Here is a 15,207-nt window from a genome sequence, read left to right as displayed (position 1 = left end):
CTGCCTTGGTATCATGAAGGGAAATAGATCTTCTTTGACATTTTCCTGGGGTTGCAATTCCAGCTAGTTCCATCCTGTATGATCACCCTAGAGCGCATTTGAGCAAAATGAGGCCTGGTATTCTGACAGTGTGATAGAATTTGGGGTAAGACACAAGCTTGAATTATGGTAGACTAAAAATAAGTAATCAGACACACTTACCAGTAGTTTTTACAGAATCACTTTCTTAAAATTGACAGATGAGACCCAAAAGCCTGTGAAGCACAGACTGCAAATCAGAGGAACTTGTAAGTTCATCACTTTCAGTCTATGAAAGAAAGCATCTGGAACAAGTGAATTAACTTTTTCTAATTTTTCATACTTTTTTGTGATGATCAGTGACCAATTCCTAGCTGTTCCCTATTTCTTATCTGTGGTCCATATTTTCCCTCAAAATATGTTAAAATATCCTTGATCACTTTTAAGAGCAATGTTTAGAAAAGCTTAGAGTAAATTTGTTTACCTTGCTTGAAAACAGACAACAACAACAAAAAAAACCTTCCTGCTCTTTCATTCTGCTAATAAAGAACTTCCTTAAACTAAGATAAATTTAAGAGTTTTCAAATCCAAACAATGAAATTGAAAGTTAATTTACATGAGGTCTTACTAAAAAGGTCTTTCTCCATAAAAAAGCCACAGGGGAAGTCAGCTTCTATCTTAAATGAAGGGCTGCTGTTTGTCAGAATAGTTTTCTAAGCATTATATGGCTTATAAGTTTTATGTATGCACAGGTTATTTCAGACAGATCTAATTCATACCTCATTTTTCAGAAGCAAAACACAATAGAAAATTATTTATATCTGTCCTACCTCTTTCATCATTTGGGGATCTGGCATGGTCACTAGTGTTTAATACTACTGAGTCTGGCATTCTAAGATCTCTTTTCAGATTCTTGTAACTAAACGCCTGTGAAGCAGGCACCATAAAAGTAGCCCGATGGGAATTACGCATTTTGTATTCTCCACAGGGTTTAGAAGTTAATAAATCTCCACTGAATGTGGAGATAAAAAATAAATACTAATTATTTGCTAAAGGTGGCAGGGGCCTTATGAGAACAGTATGTGATCATATAGCTAAAGAGCATTTTGCTAATGCACAATGGGAGCAGATTAAAGTTATATAAGCAAAATTAATTTACTTCCTGGCTTGTGACCTCTGTGCATCTTTAAAGGTTTTTTTTGTTCTTGTTTCTTTCAAATATAGAACCTTCTGTTTCTTTTTTGAGGTACAGCCGTATAGTCAGGCAGGTAACAAGCTTTAACAACAACTTCTGCTGTTTTGGGAGGGTGTTTTCTGTACTAATTATATTCACAGGTAGAGAAAAACAACTCAAGGAATGGATTAAGATATTTATTCATGTATTGTTACAAATTTGCAGTTTTTCCATTAAACATATTTAACAGGACAACCTACTTGCATTGAGGCATTTCAGCATTTTAATAAGCTAAAATATACATGTTTGGTGCCATATAAATTATGGTCTAAAAATAACTTTCAAACACATATTGAGGGGACAAGAACTTTAAGCAAAATAACTCAAGTTGAAATAGTCAATTTCCTTCAACAGTGGTTTCTATTATTTCATAAGATTATAGTCTTTACACTAGCAAACTATGTACAAACAATACCACAAAACTACTGTAACTGCAAAAATGTAAAAAAATTACACAAACATGTACACAAAGAGCTGTTCTTCCTTTTGAGCTACCCTACTTTTAAGAAATCCAGTATAAATGCATGATTAGTATTTAGGTACTTAATTTTTAGTGTCTCATTTTTTAAATTGTAAACAAGATTCAGCACATAGAGCAACTTAAAACAGTTGTCATAAGCTTAAAACGTGAGGCCTGGAGACTATGTGCAATACAGATCCAAACTGAGTTAAATACCCACATCTTTTTTGAAAATGCTTATATTGCTGTGAGATTTAGGATATTTAAAAGTATTTAACTATTCTACAATGACTGCTGGATTTCACTGTTTTACAAATATGTACAGTTCTAAGTAAAGTTAATCATATTTGCAGATATACAGATCATGTTCAGTAAAAATGGAATTTTGCTTCTTCATCACAAAACAAAAAGCTGTTAAATGGTTAAGAAACCCTTCTTGGTGACTAAATTGAACAGCTGTAAATGAAAGCTAACAATGGATAATTGCAACTAGCCATTTAATGACAAAAATAAAACAAAAGAGACACATCCATTAAGCATGTACGAACCCACTGGTGACTGACCTAAAGCTAATCATCAGGCAAATACAGAATATACTGCATTGCTAAGAAGTTGTGGTATTTAGGAACTGTCAACTGCTATTTGAAAGAAAATGGAAGCTGCCTTTAAATGGAAGTGATGATTTGTTGCTCTCGGTCACTGGTGAGATTTTTCTGAAGTGGGGCTTTTTTGTTTTTGTTTTAAAAGATGACTGTCTTCTTTCAGGTACTTCCAGGGCACTCGTCGCTACAATATTTGAAGTATCACAATGCTTAAGAAAATGCCAGATGACAGTTCTGAGCCTGTCTATCTGGAGAGTATCAGGCTAAGAAGTAGTAGCAGTAGTAGTATTGGTCAGTTCAACGTTACAGAATTAGCATGTTGAACATGAACTGTGCCTGTTCACACCCTCTCAAATTATGAAAAGTGCTAATACCTATAAGAGTTTATTTCAGTGGAAAATTCAAGTACAACAATTGTTTTGCAGATCTCCTCATGCTAAGAGAGACCTACAGCAATGTATCCATAGGCTTCCACAACACAGATATCTGTACTCACTGCAAATACGTCCAGAGGCAAACCTCATTCTGTATATTTTGTTAAGTACCTCAAAACTCTCACAGTATTGAGCAGAACATTTGATGAATCCCCTTTTCATACACAATATATACATCTCGATTTAAAACAAGCTGTTCCATACATGACACATTTTAAAAACAAGGTCCTAATGTAAAGGTTAAGGGGGTTTTGTTTTGTTTTTTTTAAACATTTCAAACACTGCAAGCTGATGTTACACCTGAAAAACAATGCAGAATTTATGTCCAAAAAATTAAGAAACTGCTTGTAAAAATAAAATGTTAGGAAAAAAATTAAAGTCAATTTCACTGAACAGGCTCAATAAAGTGCAAGAAGTAAATGCAAGGACTTAAATAGTGAAAAGTGAAGTTTAATGATTTGTACAATTTGTATTGTTGACTCTGAAAGACAGTCTATAAAAGTGTCTTACCTTGACAACATGCCTTTGTATAAAAATATCTTCTAACAGCAGTGCTGTACAATCAGATCATGACAAAATAGAAAATGAACTCTGAACTGCCACTTCTCCTTTTCAGCAATGTCAAAAAAGGTTTATATAGGAATTAAATATGCAGATTTATGCTATTACAATATACTCCAATTAACTGGACAAACTGGGCCAGCCGAAATGATGCAGTATGGTAACAGCAAATGAAAATGATGCATTGCTACTTACTTGCATTGGCTCATCACCACTTCTTGAGAAGGCATTCAGGAAGTGCCAAGTTACAAACCTGGAACTCACTCCTTTGTGAAATGCTCATCTTTTATCTCTTAATGTCAAGGAATAATTACTGGAGAGAAGTGTGAGCTGCAGAAAATATTGTTAAATCAGAAAATATTTCACGTCATTAAATCTGCAGGTATGTGTTCTCTCAATGGCATCTCCTTCTGCTTACAACACGATGCTTAACTGAGATAACCAGTTCTTCAGTGTACCACAACTAAGAAGATTCCAGTGAATGAAAATAAACCTTGTAGTACCACGTGCCACCTAATGCAAGAACTTGTTTGTAAAACTGGAATTTTGTTTTATSAAAAATAAAAAAATCAGACCGCAATAGCCTTTCCAGTAGAGGGGATACTTTCAAATTATTTAGTTACCCTCCAGCTAGATTCTTTGGTGTCCAGGAATAGCTATTTTAATATCAGGATGAGCAGGCAGTAACTCTGTCTCCATGTGCTCCTGTTGTCCTGTAATACTAGTCAGTGAAGTTTCTGCTGCCAGCAGGTATTTAAATTTAAAAACAAACAAAAAAACCCAACCTACCTCCTTATCACCCCTAGAGATTCAAGTCGGATTAAAAGCATCCAATGTCCCTCTTCGCAGTAGAGATCTGGACATAGCGTATTTGAAGGGCTTTACTTATTACAAGCACAGGACCAGTACAAACTGATGTTTCAGCTAGTCACCAAAACTCTTAAGGTCTTGTAATTCAGAATGAATAAAAAAACTACAAAATAGCCTTTACTTTTTGTCCTCCAGATTTTGCTGGTACAAGGAAAGAAAGTTTAAGAATAAATTAACTCATAGCATAGCTAGTGCCTTTCATTGCTCAGAAACTGTGCAATGTCATTTGCTTAATAAAGCTCTGTGGCAATCCCGGTCAGAAATTAAACTGAAAACAATGTCAGTATCAACTTTGATTTTTGGAGGTTTTTTTCTTTTTACATCCTCTCACCCATCCCCAACCCAAATTAAATGACCCCAAATACTCATGGTCAAATAACTGACAATACAAAATTTAAATTACAAATATTTTGTGCTGTGAGAGCAGCATGAACAACACTTTGCAACAATGTGATCATTAAATAAAAGCAGATTATTAAAATATAGTCTTTATAGACTTCTAACTATGAAATTATGAAATAATTCTTTTTACTTTATTTAGGATTCTTCATTCTTAGAAAGAACTTTTGGCTACAGTAGTATGTAACTGGTAATTTTCTGAGGAATAGTTATTTTTAGCATATTAATCAGTGTAACTGAAGACAAAAGTGTTTTTACATATAATGAGTAGCTTAAACAAATTTAAGATACACTTCTCCCTTCTGTAGGATCTTCATCAAATGATGCTCTTTTCAGTAATTTGTGTAAACTTCTAAACCACATAAAGGATAATGCACATTACATTTTATTCACACTATAAAAAAGCACAATATACAGGTCATATCCTTTAAAGTGCAACACAATAGAACATTTCTGCAACATTCAGGTTCTTCAGAGACCCACAAAAGTAGGAATTTGATATTTAGGAACAAATTCTGTTCATTGGTGTATCAACACTGAATCTAAATTCTGAGGGTTATCAAGCTTGCCGTTGCTGTAAATGCCACGCTAAAAGCAATGCTTATGACCACTAAAGAATATTATCTGCTTTCATATTACATAGCCTTCATATCTCATGTCCAAAATGAAAGCTTTTATTGTTTTGTCAGTGAAGAGCATCTATAGAGCCCTTTATTAAAGACAGTTCTTTGATTATTCTGAAAAAAATATCTTTAAAGTATGCTTAGTTTCACCATACAGGCCACTGCTTCGGATGTTAAATCTACCATGAAAAATATGGTAAATGGAACAGAGCAAGCATGTCTCTGAGTTGGCAGCGCATGCTTTGCTATGTTTGGCACTATCTACCAAATGTATTGGTAACACACAGCATAAGCAAGTATCAATTTGTTTTTCACTTCATAAATATTTTTGGTTGGATGTTTTGCTATTAAACAGTTGAAAACCTTGTTTGTTCCTGAGATGAGCATAACAAAACAAAGGGAGCTCCATCAAAAGCTGCCAACAGGACATGACTTTCTGCATTTCCAGCCTTGCTACCTGTCTGCTGAGCCACATTTATAATCTCAGTCTTCCCCRAGGCGCCATTTCTGAGACTCTTCTTGACGCACATCTGGCCTGATCTGGTTTCTCATTCCACCTAAAACATTTGAGGTTGCCTCTGTTGCAACAATAAAAGGTTTCACCACAGTTGGTGGAATTTGGCGGAGGACTCCTCCTACTGCTCCAGTTACTCCTCTGTTTTCATGCTCACGAGCAGCAGTTTCATAGATGGTTTGGGCTGTGTCCGTAATCCCCTTTGAAAAATTAACAGAAGTTAGCCACACAGAAAAAACAAAACCAACCTCTCCTTTAAGGAGAGGCAACCTTTCCTTTTAATGGTAATTTAAATTGCTCAGCAATAATAACCTTTGCAATTTGTATCAGAAATGTACAATTATAATTGGATAAATCTAACTTAGTACTTCTAATGAAGCCTAAAATAACAGTTTTATGAACTTAAGGAAAAAAATTAACTCACGTAACTTCTGGTGGCACTCCTTGTGAGTAAGGGAAAAAGCTGTGGTCTATTGTGGCTATTCCAAAATGGCAGAGTTCATTGAAGACTCCCCACCTGAGATCTAACTTCCTAGTGTCAGGCGCAGCTAACTAAAACTACAATACTAAAAGTACAATACACACACAAGTTAGCACTCTAACTTTTAATACACTGTCATGATAAAGACACAGAACTTTCACTTATTTACATTAGTATTACGTTTAAGCTCTAACAACCACAAAATACAGCAGTAATTATAGTAAAGAATCGGTTTTACATATCTCAAAATAACAGCAAACCCACATACTGCTAAATTTTTGGATGCCTGGTAGCACCACGCACAACTAAAGAACACTAAAGTCCTATTCACTCTTATCTGCATAACATCTTGGCTTATTTCTGCTTCTTGGATTTTTCCATGCAAATTTTCCGTTGTTTTAAGATTACCTATGAAGACAGTCTTTCTAAAAAAAATAAACCCTTCTTCATTTGGTACTAAAAATTTCTTAGCTTAAGCTAACACTTGACATTTTATTTGCTTCCTTATGAGGTATAACTTAAGTTTGGTTAAGAACAATGACATTTGCACTCACCTCTTTTACTACACTATATGCTTTGGCCACACCTTCCCGTAGGTCTACTGGTTGATGAGCTAAACGATGGCGAGGGAATCGTTTGATCTTTTTTGTTTCAGTAAAACTTGGCCCTGGAGATACCATGTCATACGCAGTTTCTGCAGCTGCCTGAAGATAGAGAGCAGATGCAAAATAACAGTAGTTTTACTATAGCATCAGATCACATTTCTAAACTATTCATAGGGTGACATAATTGAAATAAAAGTACTGTTAATTCTACAAATAATATTGATTTACATCAGTTTGAGCCTTTGCACAAGAACTTCTGGGATGAGTACAACTGTAACTATACATTAAGTTCCACAGTGAATGAAACCATGAATGCTGTGCATCTTGATATTTTTTTCCCCTATAATTGCTAAAACTTCAAAGGCATCCTCTGATCCATATGAAAAGCTCAAGATAAAAATCAAAACATTTAAAGAATAGTATATTTTTCTTACAAATACATAAACAAATACGTAATTTCACTCACACCAATACCACAACTGTTTTTGACCATATTAGTTCAAATTTAAGCACACATACAGCGTTTGCAAAATTAGGTGGTAAAACTGTATTTTCATTAGGTATTTTACTTTAAAGAATATAAAGCTATCATCTCTTTAAATCAAGATTACTTCAGGATTAAAACCAGAAAGCTTTATAGACTTCTAGTGTATTATCATGATTACTATTGTTTTTAAGCACAGACAAGCCAATCTTATCAGAAAATTTTCAGAACCTATTACTGGAAAATACAAATGAGCCAAGAACTCGTCTTCCTTCATGTCAGTGACTTTTTTCAGTGCAGCTGAGTATTTTAATGTTAAACTGTACAGAAAAATATCTGTAATGAAAACAGTGACAATAAAATGGGGAAAACACAGACAAAAACATTATAAAAAAACATTTAACAGTCTGGATGTTGGGCAAGATTTTAAACACAATTTTCTAGACATTATATTTGATTCTCACCTCACAGACTGCCTGAAATTTTGCCGATTCTCTGGTTTCCTATTTGTATAGCATTCTTTACACAGGATCCCAAGTTTAAATGTAGCATTAAGATACTAGCTTAATATAAAGCACTTTACTACTAAAAGTTCTCATTTTATGTCTAATTCTAGAAGCAATATACTACACCTGTATAGTTTGAACCATTCTGTTTGTTAGCTCCAATGCTGCCATTGCAGTGGAGGTACCAAAAGAAGCCGCTCCTCTTTGAAAGCCCCTTACAATACGGCCATCCTTTCGGTACTGCTCTATTGGTAACCACACCAAGTCTTTCAGACCTTGAACTGCAAATGAACACAGAATGCCATATTTAGCAAGTTCTTTTGAATAACAGTATGCCTTGAGAAGAAGTAAAAATAAAAGTTGACTCTGTCAATTTTTTATAAAAAGTGCCACGTGTATCTGTATAGAAATAAGAATTAACTTACCTAACTGCACTAGTGAATGCATTGGCCCTACTCCTCCCAAAATTCCTGGTAGCTGGTTTTTTTTTATATCATTAATCCATTCACTGATGGCATAAGAGAACAATTTATCCACACCTAACAAACTGAAATAGAGTGATCAATATTTATAAAAAAGAATTCATTTAATTCTTTATTCATTGAAATCAAAAAAGTCATTTAAACAAAAGGGAAGCTGGTTTTGAGTGTCATATTCTGTTGCTCTTAGCTAATCCAACTGTTTCATGTGTATGTGCCTCATAAAAGAAGAGTTTAAGACTGCACGATGGCATACAGCTTCATAGGAAGCAACCATACAACTAAAATTAAGAGTTTAGCACCGAGATTAGCACATATATTACATACTGAAAACAGATGATTTTCTTGAACTCTGTACATTCACAGACATTTCTTAATTCCAGTTTTTGTCACATTCAAAGAACAAATGCCCATAAATTACATTAGGCCTATTCAAAATGAAATACTGGTTACAAAAATTATTAGAAAGTGTCTTGAATTTTGCAAGTGCACCTAATGAGAGATTTTGCATTTTGCTTGCTGTATTCAGTTATTCACCATAGACGGGCCCAATGTGCAGTACTGATGTTATTCTACAATTTGATAAACTTACCCATGTCTGTAACAAAGTCTCTTCAACTTTAATTCCGAACAGTTTAATTGAGCAAGCCCAATGAGAATCCCTGCTAATGTCCCCTGTAAATGAAATATTTTGTTATAAGAAGAGTTTATTCACTCTTGGCAGTCTGTAATTGGAAATAATTTCATCATCTCAAATCTTTTGCATGTATTTTTATTTGTCTAAACTGAAYCCCTCCCAGTCTCCTACATGACACTAATTACAGCGCTATGAATTATGTTACCTGAAAACTTGTAAAAGACAAAATCTGGCTTATTCAGCTACTCTAAGAAAAATCTTTCAGTACAGGAAGGTTTACTCAGAAGTATGAAGATGTAACAAGTCATGTAAACCTAGCTCTGGCATTTCTGTGCTCCAGGCATCATAAAGCAGCTATTTCATGCTTCAATTTCTTTGGCAGCAATGCCAATTCAAGGAGTTCCCACCTCTACTTGTCCATATTTTTTTACTCTTGTGCTGTAAAAGGTTACAAACTTGGTTGTGCAAACAGAATATTTGACATCTGCTCTGCAAACTGGATTTAGTAACTAACCCGTATTAAAAATAAACACGAGAAATTTTTTGATCTGTACCAGATTCTGAAGCCCCTATATTGCTGAACTGCAGGTGAAGGAAAAAAAAAAAAAAAAAAAAAAAAAAAAAAAAAAAAAAAGGAATGCTTTATGCTGGCATTAAATGACAAAGAAAATGCAACACACAATTAAGGCATCAGGCAGTGATATCATCCTTTGAGAGTCATCACAGCTGTGCAAAAAGACTTCCAGCCAGTCACTGAGTTGATAAACATGACTTTCAAGTCTCATTTTGAGTACAAATTAATCATATCTGGAGGATCTGTCCCCGGGTTTCAAATTAAGAATGAAACAAGACTAAGCTTTATTGGAATTTTAAGAAAGAAATGCTCTGCATTTCTCAAGGGTACATCAATAATGAGTAGGGAACATAAAATATATCCCAACTCAGGGGGAAAAAAAAAAATTTTTTTCCCCTCTACAATATCAGTATTATAAACAAACCTGATCCATTGATACATGTTTGCCATGGTAATCAAGCCGTATTGGAACTTCTGACGTAAACCGAAATTCTCTGGAATACACAAAAGAAATTTTACGATGAGGAATGTAAACAGGAAATAAATTGATCCTTTCAAAAATAAATTCATGGTTTCCTATCCTCCCATACCCTTTTCTGTAAACCACAGTTCCTCTAGCTACCATGCTAGTGTTTAAGTACTTTAGAGCAAGCGTAAAAAACAACGGCAAATTGAGCTTTCTTGGTTTATTAATTTCAGATCAAGGTTAGCATATATAATAAATGTAGCTGCCCTGCAAAAGTAGTACTATTCCTGTAGATGAACATCTTCCTTCAGTTTTTCTTAAGTGAAATCCATGTTGTGAAAAAGAAAAAAAAAAGAAGAAAAAAAAAGAAAAAAGAAAAGGCTGAAGTATTTCTGTGGACAAAATTTAGCCCTGCAACTGGAACTTATTAAAAAATTCTGCTAGTGATATATGTGATAAAATAAAATCACAGTCATTCTCTCACAGTTTGGTTCTGCAGTGCTTACAAAAGTATCTGTTATAAGTATCTATCATTTGAATACATGAAAAAAATTTCTGCATAACAAGATGCAATCTCTACAGTCACTTTTTGGTCAGAAGTGTATTCAGAACTTTTCTTACCATACTTTAATTTCATAAGTTTTCCATGATATCATTTTTGTTCATATACTTTCATCGCTGGTTATATTAGATCTAATTTAGATTTTCAGATCCGCAGTACAAATACCGGTCTTTTTATTTATTTGTAAAACATCATACTTATTCTGTAGATAGGAGAGCTTTAATTGCATTTTATTTTCTTGTGCACAGTAGTGCACAAAAGTTAATAAATTCATTAGTTACCTTCCAGTGACACAAACAAGTATATTTGATTTCCATAATCAGTAAATAAACAAAAAGACACATCTTGTCCATACGTTCTGAATGGCTTATCATGACACTTTCTGAAAGCATTCAGCAGAATAGCTGTGCTTCTCTGGAAATCTTGCAACTAAAATTTACCTGAAAAATACTGGCTGATCACTGTACGATGTCATTTCTTGTAAGAAATGATGATCATCTCCATTAACCACATCCATAGAATCAATGCTACCATTTTCATTTGTTTGCTTGTGCAATGAGAAAGAAATGACTGGTCTTGGGTCCTTAAGGCTGCTGACATGTCTAGGCAAACTGCAGGTAACTTCAGCACCAGGAGACTTCTTAACTAAGATAAAAAGAAGTTATACACAATAAACAGCCTGATATCTTTCACAGCGATTACAAAAAAGCTGGATTTATAAAATTATCTTAGTATTATTAAGTTTTAATGCTAACTAATAGGAATTACTACCAGGACTATTAATAACATTCTCTTAGTGTGACAATATTTTAATTATTATTATTTATTATTACAAGAAGCTTAATTTGAGATTTATGGTAAAAAGCCACTGCTTTTTACTTAAAAGCCTTCATGAAATGTTCTGAAGTTCAAGAAAAATTCTCCCAGCTCTAATTATGCATTGGCATAAATAATCCACTTTAACAGGAGCATTGCAAAGTACTTCATAGCCTATGTATTTCAGGATGCTGTCTCAACAGAAGTAGGTAAAGTATAGGTGCTAACAAATTCACAGATATAATCAGTAGAGAAGTACACTTTTCAATATAAATACATTTTTTTCAAATCAAACTTGGTGCAGTTGAATGAAAGTACTGCTTTAACAAATTACGTATACTGTACTGCTTATTTATAAACTTGAGCTATATTCCTTCTCTAGGCATTACACTTAAATTAAAGCAATTAGACAAACATACCCCTTTATGCAAAAAGGCAGCAAATGTTTTTGTTCTACCTAATTATAGCTCCTAGTATTATATACACACATTCTGCAAATTTTTCAGAATTTCTCATTAAATAAGCTCCAATTTTGGTGAAACAAAATTTGCCACATCGTGTACCTGAATTCCAGGTGTTGAAGATCTTTGCCAGTATTAATAAAATACAAAACCATAAAACACTTCCAGAATCTCTGTGTTCTAACAAATAAATTATTAATGTTGAATTTTGATCACTAACTGCTATTATAAACACACATGAGGTTCACCTACGTGCACTTATACATATGCACACATATTAAAGGAGAAAGAAGAAGCTCCCTCCTATTATCTCATCATACCTTCAGGATCTGGAGTCACTAAAAGTTCAACTTCTGTAGAGAGGCTAGTGAAAAAATCCTTCAGGAAAAACAAGGCATCCTAATGTCAAAAATACAATACAATCAGCTTAAAAAAAGAAATATCACCAAATTTCTAAAAAAAAATTACCCACAATTCCAAGTCTTATATTTCTATATGGATATGAGTCATAATGCATTTCTTTATTTTGATCCTTTCTGATCCTCTAACGATTGCAGAAGTCATTTAGGAATCTAGGACAGAAACTAGAAAGAACCTATTGGTCATTGCCCCCTGCTATATATGATCTGATTCATAAGCTATTGAGCCGTCTTAAAACTTCAGCTTGTTTTTCCATCATCTCTGCTCCCATTTGGCCCAGTGTTTTAATGGCTATAAACTCACTCCTAATTTCCAACCAAAAGGTATTCAAGACCAGTTTATACTCATTTGTACTAATACTGCCAATGCAGACAAATCATTCCAGATCAGATCTCACCAGTGTTTCATTAAAAGTTATTAACACTTCTCTGCCACTACTTAATTTCTTGTCTGCTGCATCCCATTTTCTTTTTTGACAGATGTATCACAGTGGTGCCTTATTCATTCTATGACTAATGATGTCTGGGCTTCTTTTTCCGTTTTTGGTTCCAACTGATAAGCGGACAGCTTAAGAAGCAATAACAAGAATTTTTAACATAAGTGCATGCAGCCCTGTGCTTCCAAGAAAAGTGTGGTTAGTTTTGCAGAAGTTACAAAGGTTACTTCTTTTTATGGTTTAAAACCCAAAGGATTTAGAAAAGTTATAAAGAGGGAACATGCATTGTCACAAGATGGCAGTATTTCCATGCTACTATTCTATATGAAATTATTACAAACCATACAGAGAAATATTTTCTAATAGTACAGTGAAAAGCTGGTATCTAATGTCTGTTGCAGGAAACAGGAGGTAGGTATAGTACTCCTAATTGTGCTTTTGAACACCACATCTCTTTGCAGAAAGTAAATGAAGCAAGAAATGTCTCTACAAAGAGTAATAATTGCACTTTAAATTTGAATGTCCAGGAATACCTAGTTTCCTTAACAATAAACAGAAAAAAAAAGAGAAAAGAAAAAAAAAAAAACTGTTGCTTGAGTACACGAAAAATACTTTGCACAAAGTGCTTGCTAAAGAAACAAAGACAAACAATTTCTCCCATTTCTGCTCCTCAGGCCACTGCAGTCAATAGCAAGACCAAAAGCTTAACAGCATGGAATAGACACATGAAGTATAAGTGCCCCTGACTAAAATATTGCCAACAGCTTCTGGGTTAATGATTAACTTTTTTCAGTTAACACCACCAAAACCAATTCACTAACAAGCAAACCAAGATTGTTCAAGTATAAGCATATGCTTTGAAAAAGTTACCATTTCAATAAGTATAGAGGTCATCAGAAATCTCAGAAGATGAACTGGCATTTTTGAGAGAACAGCCAGCTCTATAGATATGCTTAGTTTAAAAAAAAAAAAAAAAAAAGTCTAATCACTGTAATAGCTGGAGCACAAGGTAAGTTCTAACATGGACATAAACAAAGAGAAGCAAACAGAGATCCAAAGATACGTGTGGCTGATCATAAATAAAAAATGTCAAACCTAGAAAACAACCATTGGCACAACCTACCTGGTCAATATTGAGGCGAAGTGGCATTAGTGAAACACGTAAACAACATTCCTGTGGGGATCTGCCAGACTCTGGACGGACATGCAAAACTTTAACTGTTAACTGAAGAACATCAACAAGTTAAATAAAAAGTAGCAACATTCACAATCATTAAATCTCAGAACACTAGCTAGGACAAACCTTTACTGCAAACCCTCTGTCCTGCTAATAGGATTCCACTTGCCAATTACAAAGCTAGTGTTAAACTGAAGYAATCTTTAAGGATGTTATAAAAAGATCATTGAAATAAGAAAACTCTAAAAAGCAAAATTACTAAACTCTTTATAGAACGTGTATGACTATAGTATACTTTAAGACTACATTTCTATTGAAAAGTTTAAGCATACACATACAAACAGATGTGTTCCAAACCAAAACCAGAATACTAGCAAAGTATTCCTGCACATCTACATTTTAAAATTGACAGAATCTCAAAAACATTAATACCTGACATACTAATATTCAAACTGCCTTTTTAATTAATTTTAATATCTACTAGAAGTCCAGAAAATAACTAGCAAGGAGTAATATCACATCAATATTCCATGACTTCACGTTCCTTCTTCTGAAAGATCAAGAAATGCATACAACTCTCAACGATAGCATCCAATCACAATAAATACAGTAAATTAACATATTTCATAACTGTACCATGTTTGAATGTGCTTTTCTAGGCATCTCCTTACTACAGTAGAGATAGAGAAATTTATTCATTTGTGATGTAGCTAAGCGATCTCTAATCTCCAGGTCTTGAACAATAAAAACCTGCCGTGACACTGGCTGCTCCAATAGACTGGATTCACTTTCTGGCCCGCTTGAGGGGTATACCTCATGCTGGAATTTCACCTTTGTAAAAGAGAAGAAAAACAGCGTGATCAGCTTCAGTGATAAAACAAGCTTTAACAATACAATACTACTAAAAAAAAATATAGGGACTTTCAAGTTTATTCCATGATTTTAACTTTACAGGAATAATAATAAGGCTTCTGAAAAGTAATCAGATTTTTGCACACCAGTCCCTGTTTGTGGGCATACTCATATTGTGGGATGGAAATTCAAGCTAGAACAAAGAGTCAGTGTGAAATAGAGAGTCCATATTAGAATGAAAAGCAAAACCAGTTCTGCTTTTTTCCTCTCAATTTGGTTGCAACTTTTCTTCTTTCTTGCATCATGCTGAAGCCTGTACCAGGGAATCAAGCAATTCTTGAATCCTGCACCTAATATTCTTAAGAAAGTAATGTTTCTGTTCTCTACCAAATAGCCTTCTCATGTTGCTACTTGCAATCTTACTTTCCTTTTTCTTTATTCACATTAGCTCATAGAAATTCTAATACTTTAATTCTAAATAATTCTAAATTCTCCTTTTTTCCCCATCTCTTGATGCAATTCTCATTTCCAGAGAC

General features: G+C 34.0%; 1 protein-coding gene across 5 annotated transcripts in view; it reads right to left on the bottom strand.

Moving 5' to 3' along the window:
- Positions 1-1,375: 1,375 nt before the first annotated feature.
- Positions 1,376-15,207, bottom strand: part of ATG2B (autophagy related 2B) — a 46,779-nt gene continuing 32,947 nt past the window's right edge. For 2 of the 5 annotated variants that reach the window (XM_026079322.1, XM_026079325.1), the window contains 10 exons: positions 14,456-14,650; positions 13,766-13,867; positions 12,107-12,185; positions 10,950-11,154; positions 9,906-9,975; positions 8,863-8,945; positions 8,217-8,338; positions 7,918-8,072; positions 6,751-6,900; positions 1,376-5,915 (listed from right to left, as the gene is read on the bottom strand). In XM_026079322.1, the coding sequence (XP_025935107.1) occupies positions 5,685-5,915; positions 6,751-6,900; positions 7,918-8,072; positions 8,217-8,338; positions 8,863-8,945; positions 9,906-9,975; positions 10,950-11,154; positions 12,107-12,185; positions 13,766-13,867; positions 14,456-14,650 (1,392 nt within the window). In that variant the 3' untranslated portion in view covers positions 1,376-5,684. The remainder of the gene's footprint in view (positions 5,916-6,750; positions 6,901-7,917; positions 8,073-8,216; positions 8,339-8,862; positions 8,946-9,905; positions 9,976-10,949; positions 11,155-12,106; positions 12,186-13,765; positions 13,868-14,455; positions 14,651-15,207) is intronic. The other 3 variants (XM_026079324.1, XM_026079323.1, XR_003255722.1) reach the window with 3 other exon arrangements.

The sequence above is a fragment of the Apteryx rowi genome, unplaced genomic scaffold (assembly GCF_003343035.1).
Source record: "Apteryx rowi isolate R43461 unplaced genomic scaffold, aptRow1 scaffold_5, whole genome shotgun sequence".
NCBI classification, from domain to species: Eukaryota; Metazoa; Chordata; class Aves; order Apterygiformes; family Apterygidae; genus Apteryx; species Apteryx rowi.
The sequence above is the reverse complement of the archived record's forward strand: the minus strand, read 5'-3'. Positions and strand labels throughout refer to the sequence as shown.